Raw genomic sequence first — 14618 nt, forward strand, 5'->3', positions numbered from 1 at the left:
CAACATGGTAAAACCCCATCTCTACTAAAAATACAAAAATTAGCCGGGTGTGGTGGTGCACGCCTGTAGTTGCAGCTACTCGGGGAGGCTGAGGCAGGAGAATCGATAGAACCCTGGAGGTGGAGGTTGCAGTGAGCAGAGATTGCGCTGCTACACTTCAGCCTGGACAACAGAGTAAGACTCATCTGAAAAAAAACACAAAAAGAGAGAAAGGTCTGTTAGCAGCACATAAAGCCGTATGTCAGTAGAGATTAAACTTCCCCACAATTGATGGCTTTATGCCCCAAATCATATTCTGCTTATTGGTCTTCACTAGTCCTTAGAATGTTGCATGATAATTTATCAGCTTTCTTACCTGTATATCCAGAAGCCAAATGGTTTCAATGTTTTTTTTTTTTTTTTTTTTTCTGGGGATGAGGGGAGTCACAGACTTGAGTATACAATGAAAACGATGGATGTTTTCCCCAGAAAAATGCCCTCATTCCCACACAAAATTGTGAGTAGTTTCAGGAGTTTCACAGACCTCCATCTGCACCCCAGAGTAAAAACCTCTGCCCAAGACAGTGTTTTCTTTTAGGGCAGAGACATTGTCTTTTTTTTAATTTTTATTTTTTTGGAGATGGAGTCTCGCTCTTGTCACCCAGGCTGGAGTGCAGTAGCACAATCTCAGTTCACTGCAACCTCTTCCTCCCAGGTTCAAGTGATTCTGCTGCCTTAGCCTCCCGAGTACCTGGGATTACAGGCACACACCACCATGCCTGGCTAATTTTTGTATTTTTAGTAGAGATGGGTTCACCTTGTTGGCCAGGCTGGTCTTGAACTCCTGACCTCAGGTGATGGTCAAGAATTCAAGAAAATGTGTTCTCCAGTGAGGTATTCTGAAAAAAAAAGAAAAAAAAAAAAAAAGAAATTCAAGACAATGGAAGAGCAGCAGCTGATGTATTAATATTATTATTACCCATTACGCCTCAGCCTCCCAAAGTGCTGAGATTACAGGCGTGTGTCACCACACCCAGCCTCTTATTCTTTTACATACTATTGCCAGCACAGCTGTCCAAGATGGTAGTCTCTAAATGTTTAGATAAATATAATAAATAATCCAGTTATTTCCACTTTTTCATGTTGGGTTTTCAAAGTCTACTTTTCAAACAGTATAAAGTTAACTTTTCTCTCTCTAGTCTTTGTTTTGTGGAATCTATTATACTTTGTAATGCAATCCAGAGAAACTTGGAGGCCACTTTAAAATTTACTAGTTTCAATGATACCCATGCTGAGGTGCTCAAAGGTGAAATGTACTAACACATATATCAATGGATGGATATATGGATGCATATATGATAAAGCAAATATAGGGAAAATTAACTGTAGAATATAGGCAGTGGGTACACAGTTGTTCACTGTACAATTGTTTCAACTTTTCTACGTGTTTGAAAAATGTCTTAACATGTAGGAAAAGTGACTTGTTTTATTCAAGCAGGGGTACATTCAATCTTCAGTTTTAGATATAAATCTATCATTCCTTCTGTTTGCAGAGCGCTTTAGAAGTCAGAATAATTCCCACAGTACACTTCAAATCATCACACAAGGTTTTGATAGCAAATAATTTTATTAACACAACCAGGCAATTGACTGAAAACAATTTAGATAGATAACTCAAAACATGGAGTTACTGCGCTGAAAATGTGACCCTGTTACACAGATTTCGGGAGGAAGAGTATAAAACAGGAGAGAAAAGGAGTCAGATTTGTGGTTGCAGCCTCACTGTAGAGGTGAAGTGTTCCATTGATTGCAACCATGGTAGGCTATTTCAGTTTCCTTCATTAAGGTCTGAGGAATCTACTAAGCCCTCCCCATTCGTTAGAAACACAATGCAGTAAAATAGCAGGAGTGGCCAGGCATGCTAGCTCACCCCTGTAATCCCAGCACTTTGGGAGGCTGAGACGGGAGGATCGCCTGAGGCCAGGAGTTTGAAGCCTGACTGGGCAACATAGTGAGACACACACCCCTTCTCTATTAAAATGAAATTGTTATTTTTTTTCCTTTCAGTTCATCGGTAACAAAATAAAAAAATAATTAAAAATTAACTTTTAAAAAAATTTAAAGTAAAGTAGGAGTGGAAGCAGTATGTGGAATTATGGGGCTTGGGTCTGAATCCTATGTAGATCGGCACCGTGAAATGGGGATAATAATGATCTCCCAGGGCTGTTGAAATAGGAAAATGGAAGAGCAGCAGCTGATGTATTAATATTGTCACAATTATTATTACCCATTACCTGACAAGTCATAATTGTGACATAAAGAGGAGGCTGGACCAGTTGTCTCAACAATCTTTTCCGTCTAGAATTCGGCGTCAAGGTCTGAGACAAACACTTCAGCTCAGATCAGCTTTCTCTCAACAGCGGTCACCGAGGAGCCCCCAAACCCCAAACCCCAAACCCCTAAGTCCCTGGGCGCCAAGAATGTTGTGGGTCCTGCGCATGCGCAAGGGTGCTGGCTAGCTCGCCCCCGACTTAGCGAATAGCCTGTTCCATTCCCGAGGGTTGCCGACATGGGGGGAGGCGGGAGACTTGGAAGCCTGGGTCTGGAAGTGCAGGTGCGTCACTAGTTTTTCCAGCCTTTCACTTCATGAATAGTAATTTGTTATTATTATACTTATACCTTGATGATTGCGACAGGCTGCTGAAAAGTGTGCGTTTGGTGAACAATTTACCGTGTATCCTACCCCTTCACCTGCGCACGTTAGTGAGGGCCGGCGTGACGGCCAGGTACGGAAGCCCAGAGGGTTCCGCCCACCGCCACGGGGCCCGCCCCTCCGCCTCTCAACCCGCAGGTTGCCCAGCCCGCCGCGCCGCCGGGCTCCTCCTCCTCCTTTCCGCCCCGCCGGCCGCGGGCGCGGGGGACGTCAGCGCTGCCAGCGTGGAAACAGCGGCGGGGCGCGGGAGGAGGAAGTAGCGCCCCGGACCGCCGGGCCACCATCGGCCGCCTCAGCCATGGACGCGTCCCTGGAGAAGGTCCGTACCGAGAGGGGGCGATGGGGACGGCACTGCGGCCCCCGGGCCCCCGCCTCTGAGGCGACTGTTTCCCAGTCTGGAGCTGCCATTGTGACCTGGGCAGGGGGACGCGGGCTAACGGGCCCCGCCCGAGGAGGCCTGGCTGCGAGGGCGACTGGGGCTCGGGCGCTTCGCGGGGCAGGTGTTTGTCGAGTCCCCGTGGGCCGAAGAGGCTGGCCGGGTTCCCTGGGGGCCGCGAGGGGCCGGGAGCCGAGGTCTGGGATCGTAGGGCCGACCTTGGGCCCTTTCAGGGTTCTGCGAGGGGCCGGCCTGAGCGCTGTTGGCCGTTTCGGAGGACGCGGAGCGGCCCCAGGTGCTCCTGGAAAGAAGCCGCAGTTTTTTCGGAGCCAACTGCAAACCTGTAGGTTTTCCTTGGTCTCCGAGTTAGGAATGAAAATTGCTAAATTAGTGTTTTTCCAACTTCAGCCTGCGTGGGAATCACCTGGGGCCTTTTGTAAAATGTGGATGTTCAGTCCCGGGGTTAGAACCTCTGGGGAGGAGACCGGGATCTGCGTGTTTAACCGCCACCGCCCCCACCGCTCTGCCCCACGCAGGTGATTCCGATGTTGAGCGTACGAACACCTGGCGAGAAACTCTGAGGTCCAGAAAGGGGTGGGTAAATTGCAAATTGAGTTTCGGGTATCGCAGCTGCTCCACAACTTCTTGGCTCCCCCTTTTCCAGTGGCGAGGAGGGATCCCCATGTTGACCCGAAATCCACTGGTAACAGCGCCTTCCTTTGGTTTCTCCTTGGGGGAACAGCAATGTGATGTACCTGTGTGACTGCTCTACCATGGGAAACGGCTTCTGCTTGTCCCGGCTGTAGGGCTTGTAAATGGGAATCGGTGCGTGGGTTTCTTCACGGATTGTTACTTTCGGTACCCGACGTTCTGCCCTCTCTCAAAGCCCTTCTTTTCCACCTTGGGAGTCTGCTTGTCCAGTCGAATGCAAACTTGGTTTTTCACGCACGTGGCATTCTGGAGCAATGCTAGTGTTTGAAGACTGCTACATTTTTATTTTGAGCTGGTAGGAATAATACATTTTGTCTTTTTTCAAGGCAACAGCTGCTGTAGATTTGTTCACTTGTCACTGGAGAGTTGAAGGCAATGATGTAAAAGTTGGGCCAGATGTCTTCAAGTTCTCATTGGTATAGCCTACTACTCGGTTGCTTAGCGTAAATTGGGGTGGACAGCAAGAAAAATAGGGTTTTCTTGTGCCATCTCTGGGGTGAATGTTTTGTTTTTTTGGCTGGAAATAAAGTCTTGTCCAGATGAGTGGTTCTTAAAGCAGGGGGCAGTTTGTTTCCCCAGGGACATTTGGCTATCGTTGGACATATTTTTGATTGTCACAATGGGGGCAGGAAGGTGGTGCTGGTAACCTAGTAGGTAGAGGCCACGGATGCCTCTAAACACCTTACATTGCACAGGACACCTCCCCACGCTGGACAATTCTCTGGCCCACAACGTCAGCAGTGTTGAGGCTGAGAAATCCTGGTGTACATCATGTTTACAACACCAGCAGTTGAATACAAAATGATGCAGAGTGTTTTCATACGAAGATGGACGGGCTTCATGTGGTTGTGATTGGAATCCTAAAGCACTTAGGGTGATCTTTCCTCCAGGAATAGTTAGCCTTTATAGGAAAATCTGCAGAGTGGGTCAGAATCCTGCTTTATGACTTTTCTGGCATTTGATCAGTAGATTAAGGTGGTTGCTGTATTAATTGATGTTAAAAGATCTTAAACTCTGTCAGTGAAGATCTCAAGAGGAACTGAAATACCAGTATGTCTAATACTGGCATCTTCACAAAAATTGCAGTGCAAAAATTGCAGTGATCTTTTAGGAATTCAGAACATGTGGGCCAGAAGTTTCTGCCTTAGGTCAGTGTGAAAATTCTGAATGTAGGTTTTTCACAACTAGGGGACTTAAACGTGTATATTCCATGAAGTAATAGAGGGCCTTAGGTGGAATGAACAATTTCTGTTGGCGCTAAGTGGGCAGGAAGGAAAAAGCAATGCTATGAGTGTTGATGACTTTGTGTGCTGAAAAATAGTTTGAATCAAAGGGAAACATTCAGTTGTGTTAATTATTCCTGTTTCTTTGAGGAATAGAGTATGCTGCGTTAAATTCTACATTGTTAATTTCAGTTTTCAGGAGCTATTTGAGCAGTTCGGAATGATCCCATTTAAACTGATCCTTGCATAATTTATACTGATTACAGAAACCACATTGTTATTTGATACCCTCTAAAATTTCAAATAATATCTCTCACTTTAAAATGCAGTATGTGAAAAAAACACAAAAATTAAACAAAATGTAGTATGCCATCATCATTTAGTAGAATCTCTCAGTACCTTTCCTTTGGTCCAGATATAATTCTGTCCCTTGCTTTTTCTGTAGGTGATAGATAAATGTGCAGATCTGTGATCACAGAGCCATTTTCTTGTCAGGATTTGCTTTTCTTTCACAACAGTATCAGTTTTCTTACATCTGAGATTACTGATATCCCAATAAATCAGATAGGTTGATTGAGGAGGCAGAGAATTCAAACTGGGAGAGGAGTAGGGGCTTTGCCCCAGCCCCACACTGTATGTCCAAGGCATAAGGAACAAGGCCTTGTAGCAGAGTCTTACAGTGTTTGCTTATGTTAATATTCGAGGAAGGAAAATGCCCCTGGAAGTAATCACTATAATGCTGAAGATCTTAATAAGTTATTAAACACACCTCTCAGTAAAAACCTGTTAAATTACTATTTTTGAGACAGGATCTCAATCTGTCACCCAGGCTGGAGAGCCGTGGTGCAGTCTCGGCTCACTGTAACCTCCGTCTCCAGGGCTCAGGTGATTCTAGAGTCTCAGCCTCCTGAGTGCTGGGACTATAGGCACTCACCCCCACACCCAGCTAATTAATTTTTTTTTTTTTTTCCTGTAGTGACAAGGTCTCACTGTATTGCCCAGGCTGGTCCCAAACTCCTGATTCAAGCCATCCTCTTGCATTAGCACCCAAAGTGCTGGGACTAAAAACCTGAGCCACCATGCCAGGCCAAAACCTACTTGAAACCTGTAGAATAGCCCAGACATTTTTCTGTTGGTTAAAAAGTCTCATTCTCCCTAAGTATTATGTTTAGACAAGGTGGACTGCATTTGCTTTGCATTTACTTTAATTCCATCCTTGTGCAGACTTGGAGCAGTTTGTCAGCATCAGCACTACTGATATTTTGGGTCAGATAATTCTCTGTTGTGAGGGCTGACCTGTGTATGGCAGGATGCTTTGCAGTGTTCCTGACCTCCACTCAGTAGATGATAGTCGCACCCCCTACCCCCAGTTGTGACAATAACAAATGTCTCCAGATGGAGGCAATTGTCCCCCGAAGGGTGGGGGGAATTGCCTCTGATTGAGAGTCCCTGACTTAAGGAATCTAGAACTCCAGTGTTCAGTCTGGCTGTATTTGGCAGTTTACATTTAGATTAAAATTAAACACAATTTAAAATTCTTTCCTCAGTCATGCTAGCCACATTGCAAGTGCTCAGCAGCCACATATGGCTGATGTTTGCCACACTGGGCAGCACAGACATAGAACATTTCCATTGCCAAAGAAGTTTCCACCAGACAGTGCTAAGAACTGGCAGCAGTTTTTTGTGAGGGGAGGGGTTGGGGGAGATGGAGTCTCGTTCTGTTGCCCAGGCTGGAGCTCCTGGGTTCAAGTAATTCTCCTGCTTTAGCCTCCCAAGTTGCTGGGATTACAGCTGCCCACCACCATGCCTGGCTAACTTTTATGTTTTTAGTGGAGATGGGATTTCACCATTTTGGCCAGGCTGGTCTCCAACTCCTGACCTCAAGTGATCTACTCCTCCGTGGCCTCCCAAAGTGCTGGGATTATGGTATGAGCCACCATGCCCAGTCAATTACTTGTTATATCTAATCCTTATCTCTGAAAGAGACAACTTTGACCCTGTTTCTGACCTAAATCACAACTCAGCCTATTTTTGGTTCTTGTACTCATCCTGAGCTAAGTTCTCCTTTCCTGCTCTTTGGGCCTGATTTTAGAAAATTCTTTGTCACCTTATTGTTATGCTAGAGGTTTATAGTACCATCAATGGAACATTCCTGATCCTTACTTACTGATAAGGACTCCCAGAATTTCGAGGTCTGCTCCTTCATTTAAAAGCATGAGAAAAGAACTCCTGTTAGGCAAGGTTGAATGACCAGTTTTGGTTTATGGCTTTGTAGATCTTTGTAGATTTATATAGAAAGGAGAAGATGATAGGCTGTAATTGTAGCTTTCATATAAAGCCAATTCCAACATTATCATAATGTGAGGGTTTTGCATACAGGTGCATGGCAGCTGTGGCTGTAAATGATTATCTAATACTACTGGGTGTCAGGGAAAACTGATGGGACTCAGCCATAGTACAAAGTTTCTGATCCTAGAAATTTATGGCTTTGGTCATACTTGATTTATTCAAGGTTGCAGGGGTAGTCAGTGGCAGAGCTATTGATGGTTCCTATTTCTGTCTTTGCTCCACTATATCTAGGATTATGAGTTATAAGAAGTTGCTTGAGCTTAATGTCATCTGTTTTCACCTAAAGCAGAGCCTGATTTATAATTTTTTTTTTTTTTTTTTTGAGATGGAATCTTGCTCTGTTGCCCAGGCTGGAATGCTGTTACATGATCTCAGCACACTGCAGCCTCTGGCTCCTGGGTTCAAGCAGTTCTCCTGCCTTAGCCTCTTGAGCAGCTGGGATTATTTTTGTACCATTCCCAATTTTTGTATTTTTAATAGAAATGGGGTCTCACTATGTTTGCCAGGCTGGTCTCAAACTCCTAATCTCAAGTGATCTGCCTGCATCGGCCTCCCAAAGTGCTGAGATTACAGGTGTGAGCCACCACACCCAACCTTGATTTATAATTTTTATGAATTGAAGGTCAGCCTCAATTCATAAAAGGTCATCTGTGGTCAAAGCCCAGTGTTGAGTGCTGACAGAGACACAAGGTGAATAAGATGTGACCCCTGAAGGAGGCTATGTAAGGGGCATACTTTTTTTGGACAAATCCTTGTATAGTAAGGAGGGATAAAAAGCATAGGAATTAAGAAACAAGTTGTGAGTGCATGGAGAAGTGACCAGAAAAGTTTGTGTAGAAGACATTGTTCGGGCAGAATATATAGCTCAGAATGATGCTTTTCGAGAGTTTAGTTGTAAATGTAATGCTGTTCTTTGTAAGTGTGCCTTATATTGCTGGTAGATAAAAATCAAGAGACAGGAAAGCCATTTCATCTTTACCTTTCTGATTAGATCACTTGCTAACATGCCCTAGGAAACACTGCCTATTAAAAAGCCTAACTTAAGAAAGCGTTATAACACTATCGAGTGACTGTAGTATGCCTCTCTCTCTCTCTCTTTCTTTCTTTTCTTTTCTTTTCTTTCTTTTTTCGAGACAGAGTTTCACTATGTTGGTCAGGCTGGTCTCGAACTCTTGACCTCAAGTGATCCACCCGCCTCGGCCTCCCAAAGTGCTGGCATTACAGGCGTGAGCCACCGCGCCTGGCCAGCATGCTTCTCTTTAGCAATTTTCTTTTTGTTCCAGAATAAGGGTGTGATTCCAGATAAAAAGTAAAGTGTTTAGAAATAGAGCTTTCTGTTGTATGGTATTTGTCCATCAGTGTAGTTATCTGGAAGCGTTTACTCATGTCATAAGGTCTGTATGAATCGACTCTGTGTCTTTGGGAACACAGTTTTTTGGAACACAGACTGGATCTCTAGCATCTCCAACGTGTGTCTGAGTCAACTGATTGAAGGCCTTTTCCCTCCTTCAGGTACTGCTCTCTGTGACTGAGATGTGATCTGTGCTGTTAACTTTACTGCCTCCTTTCACTGTTGGGTATTTTTGCCCTTTTCTTTTTTTTTTTTTTTTTTGGAGATGGAGTTTTGCTTTTGTTGCCCAGGCTGGAGTGCAGTGGCACGATTTCGGCTCACTATAACCTCTGCCTCCCGGGTTCAAGCGATTCTCCTGCCTCAGCCTTCTGCATAGCTGGGATTACAGGTACCCACCACCACACCCAGCTAATTTTTTGTATTTTTCGTAGAGACAGCGTTTTAGCATGTTGGCCAGGCTGATCCTGAACTCCTGACCTCAGGTGATCCACCTGCCTTGGCCTTCCCAAAGTGCAAGGATTATAGACATGAGCTACTGCCCCCGCTCCTGTTTTTGCCCTTTTCGTTCCTATTTTTCACCTCTCTTCTTGAGCAATTTATAGGGTTAAATACTCATACCTTATACAGTACTTGGCTAACCCTTTGCAACTAGGAAGATTATGATGCTTAATGAGCCAATAATTACAGTATGTCTTCATGTTCTTACAGACACACTTAAGCGTAGAGACCACGATGGTTAAAAATAAGACTTTCAAAGAGTATCCAGTTCTTAGAAGATGAGAGGAGACAGCTGGGCGTGGTGGCTCACACCTGTACTCCCAGAACTTTGGGAGGCCGAGGTGGGTGGATCCCCTGAGGTCAGGAGTTGGGGACTAGCCTGGCCAACATGGTGAAACCCCATCTTGACTAAAAATACAAAAATTAGACAGGTGTGGTGGTGCATGCCTGTAGTCTCAGCTACTCAGGAGATCGTACCACTACACTCCAGTGTGGGCAGCAGAGTGAGACTCCATCTCAAAAAAAAAAAGAGATGGGAGGAAACAAAAGTTCTAGTTCTTAATTACTGCTGTACTGTTGAATCAGGCAAAAATACCTACAAATGTAAAAAACTGAGACTCCAACAAGATAAACCAGGTTTACAAGTCACTGTATCAACTTGGAGGATTCCTGTCCTCTTCTCTCATCCTTGCCGTAAGGAATATTGTGTTCCTGCTGTGGCTTCTCAGAGGTATGTATTATAGTAGACATGTGGTGTTTGGGGAACTTGTTTAGTGCTAGCTAGCAGACACTGTTTGCTTTTCTCCTGGGAGGAAAAGAAATGATGTTTGCAGAGATGAAGGTTGAATGACGATCCGTCTTCCTGGTTTGCCTTGTTGAGAAAGCTGTAGGGGGCAAGAGTAGTTGGTAAGTTAGGAACAGCTGTTCAGAGCTTTACCTCTTGCTTTTTATCTTAGCCGAAGAAAAGTAGTGATTTTTTATGTCTAATGTATATGGTGTACAATAGCATTTGATAACACCAAGGTCTTCTAATATGAGCAGCTGTTTTCTCTTTAATTAGCCCTAAGAGCCCCCCAAATAAGCCCTAAGAGTCCCCCAAATAAGAACATTCCTCTCCTGAAAAAAACCTTGTTGAAACTAAAGTATTACATATTTCTATTACTGATTAATGTTATCCTTAATGTACTTTTAAAAATACCTTATAGACTTTTTCTTTTTTTTCTTTTTTTTTTTTTAAATAGAGGCGGTTCCTCTTAAAAGCCTTCTCGTTAAAGGCTTAGCTCTGTAACTTCCAAAAGCAGTTGTTCATGTAGCATTTGTGAATTTGGCCACATTGATATACCACCTATACTATTATTTGCTTAATATTGTCTTTTAAATCTACTTTAAATTGATTCACTTCCCTTTATTGAGGGACAGTTTACATACAACAAAGATACCCATTTTAATTACACAGTTTGTGTTTTGGAGGTTGTATATAGCCATATTATCACATGATCAAGATAAAAAACACTGACCTGGAGCAGTGGCTCACACCTGTAATTCCAACACTTGAGGAGGCCAAGACAAGAGGATCACTTGAGCCTAGGAGTTTGAGGGCAACCGGGGCAACATAGTGAGACCCTCATCTTTATAAAAAATAAAAACATAACCAAGCTTGTTGGCATGCACCTGTAGTCCCAACTACTTGAGAGGCTGAGGTTAGAGTATTGCTTGAGCCCAGGAGGGTGAGACTGCAGTGAGCCACGATAGTGTCGCTGCACTCGGCCGGGGGTACAGAGTGAGACCCTGTCTTAAAAAACAAATCCCCTACCTACCCACCCAAAAAAGGTACAGAGCATTTCCATCTCCCTGAAAATGTCCCTGTGTCCCTTTACTGTAAATCCCTGCTTTCTGTCACTCTAGCCCTTACCACCCTCCCATCCCATCCCTGCCCCCCACCCCACTTTTAACCTAGATTTGTGCTGAACTGTAATGTCTGTAAATTCTGGGATTCAAGGTATTTTTTTCCCCAATCATGTAACAATAAATATATATATGAGTGTAAAATAGCATGATCTTGCCTCACTGCAACCTCCACCTCCTGGGTTCAAGCGATTCTCCTGCCTCAGCCTCCTGAGCAGCTGGGATTACAGGTGTGCACCACCACATGCAGCTAATTTTTTGTATCTTTAGTAGAGATGGGGTTTCACCATGTTGGCCAGGCTGGTCTCAAACTCCTGACGTCGTGATCCGGCTGCTTCAGCCTCCCAAAGTGCTGGATTACAGCCATGACCCACCGTGCCCAGCCAAATGTATAATTTTTTAAATTTACACTTTGATGAACTGGTTTAATAGAGGAAAGTGTTGATTAGTGTGCTTTCAAAAGCTGAGAAAAATTTTAAAGTGGCTAGTGTGTTAACTCCTTTTATATCTACTGTAGTTTCCACTTTTGGAAGATCTGATGAACAACATCTTAGTAAATAAACTTTATTAAGGAAAGATTGTTGCCCAGGCATGGTGGTTCACACCTGTAATCCCAGCACTTTAGGAGGCTGAGGCTTATTTTATAAAACAAAAATCATTTGCGGCCAGGAATTTGAAGCCAATGTGGCAAAACCCTGTCTCTACTGCAAATACAAAAATTAGCCAGACATGGTGATGCGCACCTGCAATCCTTGCTACTCGGGAGGCTGAGGCAGGAGAATTGCTTGAAGTGAGCCTATAGAGCTCCACTGCACTCCAGCCTGGGCAACAGAGCAAGCCTCTGTCTCAAAAAAAAAAAAAAAAAGAAAAAAAAATTGTTTGTCTCGTTACTAGTAACTGTAAACATCCATTAAATGGTGATTTTTTTCAAACTCCAGGATACATCCTATATATGGAATGTCGAATCAGTTTAGCAGCAGTTTTTAAAAACCAAAAAAGATGAGTTATACCCCAGAAATATGTGCAATTACTATGTATCAATTAACAAAAAGAACGAAATAGAAAATAGAAGTATATTCCAGATGAGAGAGGCAGGAATTGTACCTCATACTAGGTTGACATAATTCTAGCCAAAAGCAAAAGTTTGTGTTGTTTTTTTTTCGTTAATCTATGCAGCCTTATTCCACATAAATTTATAATATTGTCTTAGCTTTTTTAAAAAACTGAAAATTGCTCCCTGACCTCCTATGTTATTTTACCTTGCATTTGATTCTTGACTTTTCCCCTAATATTTAAATTGTCAGAACTTTGAAGCAATTTTAACATTACATGTGTAATATTTCTTCTGATAGTGACAGAGTATTTTAATATCCCATACTGTCCGAAAGTGATAAAAATCACCTAGCATAAAAATGATTCTTGACTAGGCACTGTGGCCCACATTTCTAATCTTAGCACTGTAGGGGGCCAAGGATTGCTTATAAGGCCAGGAGTTTGAGATCATCCTGGGAAACATAGCAAGACCTTGTCTCTCCAAAATTTTTTTAAAAATTAACTAAGCATGGTGGCATGTGCCTGTAGCCCTGACTGCTCAGGGTAGCTGAGGGGAGAGGATCTCTTGAGCCCAGGAATTCAGGGCTCCAGCCAGCTATGATCACGCCACTGTACTATAGCCTGGGCGATAGAGCGAGATTGTGTCTCCAAAAAAAAAAAAAGATTAAAAAAAAGTGCTCATGAAGGTATCAATAGCAGGACTTGTTTTATAAAATGAGCTACCTTTTAATGTCCCAGTTCTGGCTGGGCACAGTGGCTCACGCCTGTAATCCCAGCACTTTGGGAGGTAGAGGAGAGCAGATCACCTGAGGTTGGGAGTTCAAGACCAGCCTGGCCAACATGATGAGAACCTGTCTCTACTAAAAATACAATTAGCTGGATGCGATGGCAGGTGCCTGTAATCTCAGTTACTCGGGAGGCTGAGGAGGGAGAACCACTTGAGCCCAAGAGGTGGAGGTTGCAGAGATCCTGCTTGTGCTGCTGTGCTCCAGTATGAGAGACAGTGAAATTGTCTCAAAAACAGCGACAACAGCAGTCTCAGTTCTGTGGCCATGACCATATCCTTTAATGGTTCTCCTTAGGAAAGGAGAATAAAATCATACCCACCATGCATCTGTGTTAGATATAATTGTAACAAAAATACTGAACCCACTTCATTACACAACAGAGTCAACAATACTTGAAATACAGTTTATAAATTTGCAGAGAGGTGTAACTGTTTCTAAATTCTCAGCGATTAGCATCTATCAGAAAATGTGCATGTAGATATACTCCCTCTGTAAATGCTTTGTTGCACTTTTTTTGGTTTCAGGGTTTTTGTTTGTTTGAAACAGAGTCTTGGTCTGTCGCGCAGCCTGAAGTGCAGTGGCGTGATCTCGGCTCACTGCAACCTTCACCTGCCAGGTTCAAATGATTCTTGTGCCTCAGCTTCCCGAGTAGCTGGGATTACAGGCACATGCTGCCATGCCCAGCTAATTTTTGTATATTTAGTAGAGACAGGGTTTCACTATTTTGGCCAGGCTAGTCTCAAACTTCTGACCTCAGGTGATCTGCTCACCTTAACCTCCCAAAGTGTTGGTGTTACAGGTGTGAGCCACCGTGCGCAGCCCCACTTTCACTCTTAAAAAATGTTCAGTTTAAGTGTTGGTGGAAAAGGAAAAACAAATGCTCTAGTCTGGATGATGAGTTTATGGTCATCAGTTGAGACTGTTGTAAAATAGAAATTTTCTATGTAGAGAGAGTTTTTCCTATGTGAAAACATTAATGAAGCAAGGATAATCTTTAAACCTTAGTTCTAAATATAATTTTTGAGTACGAGCTTTTTTTAAGTGTTGAGTTGCTTCATTTACTTACTGATAAAATTGAGAAGGAGTATTGTCCAGTGGTTAAGAGCACTGGTTCTAGAATTATACTTAGTTTTAAATTCTGGCTGTAAAGCGTACTATGATTTAGGGCTTGTGAGGAAGTAATGTGTGTAAAAGGGGTTAATTATTAGCACAATGCCTGGAATATAGTAAGCAAGCTAGTTAGTAATTATAAAGGATCATAAATCTGATTGAATACTTACTCTGTCTGACCCTGCAAAAGGGATACAGAAATCATTTAACGTTTTTTCCCAGGAACCTGACATAGAGTACTGTTTTTCGTTTGCTTGTTTTTGTTTTTGTTTTGGATGGAATCTCGCTGTCACCCAGGCTGGAGTACAGTGGCAACCATCTCAGCTCACTGTAGCCCTCGCCTCCCAGGTTCAAGCGTTTCTCCTGCCTCAGCCTCCTGAGTAGCTGGGATTACAGGTGCCTGTCACCACGCCTGGCTAATTTTTGTATTGTTAGTAGAGACAGCGTTTTGCCATGTTGGCCAGGCTGGTCTCAAGGACCTGACCTCAAGTGATCTGCCCGCTTCAGCCTCCCAAAGTGCTGGGATTACAGGCATGAGCCACTGCACCAGGCTTGCTGTTTT

General features: G+C 43.5%; 1 protein-coding gene across 2 annotated transcripts in view; it reads left to right on the top strand.

The window, feature by feature from the left end:
* Window positions 1–2666: 2666 nt before the first annotated feature.
* PDXDC1 (pyridoxal dependent decarboxylase domain containing 1) overlaps window positions 2667–14618 on the top strand; it is a 69061-nt gene continuing 57109 nt past the window's right edge. Inside the window, exon 1 of one of the 2 annotated variants that reach the window (XM_017533350.2) lies at window positions 2667–3011. In XM_017533350.2, the coding sequence (XP_017388839.1) occupies window positions 2991–3011 (21 nt within the window). In that variant the 5' untranslated portion in view covers window positions 2667–2990. The remainder of the gene's footprint in view (window positions 3012–14618) is intronic. The other variant, XM_037740165.1, reaches the window with a different exon arrangement.

This window comes from Cebus imitator, unplaced genomic scaffold, assembly GCF_001604975.1.
Source record: "Cebus imitator isolate Cc_AM_T3 unplaced genomic scaffold, Cebus_imitator-1.0 Scaffold4, whole genome shotgun sequence".
Lineage (NCBI taxonomy): Eukaryota > Metazoa > Chordata > Mammalia > Primates > Cebidae > Cebus > Cebus imitator.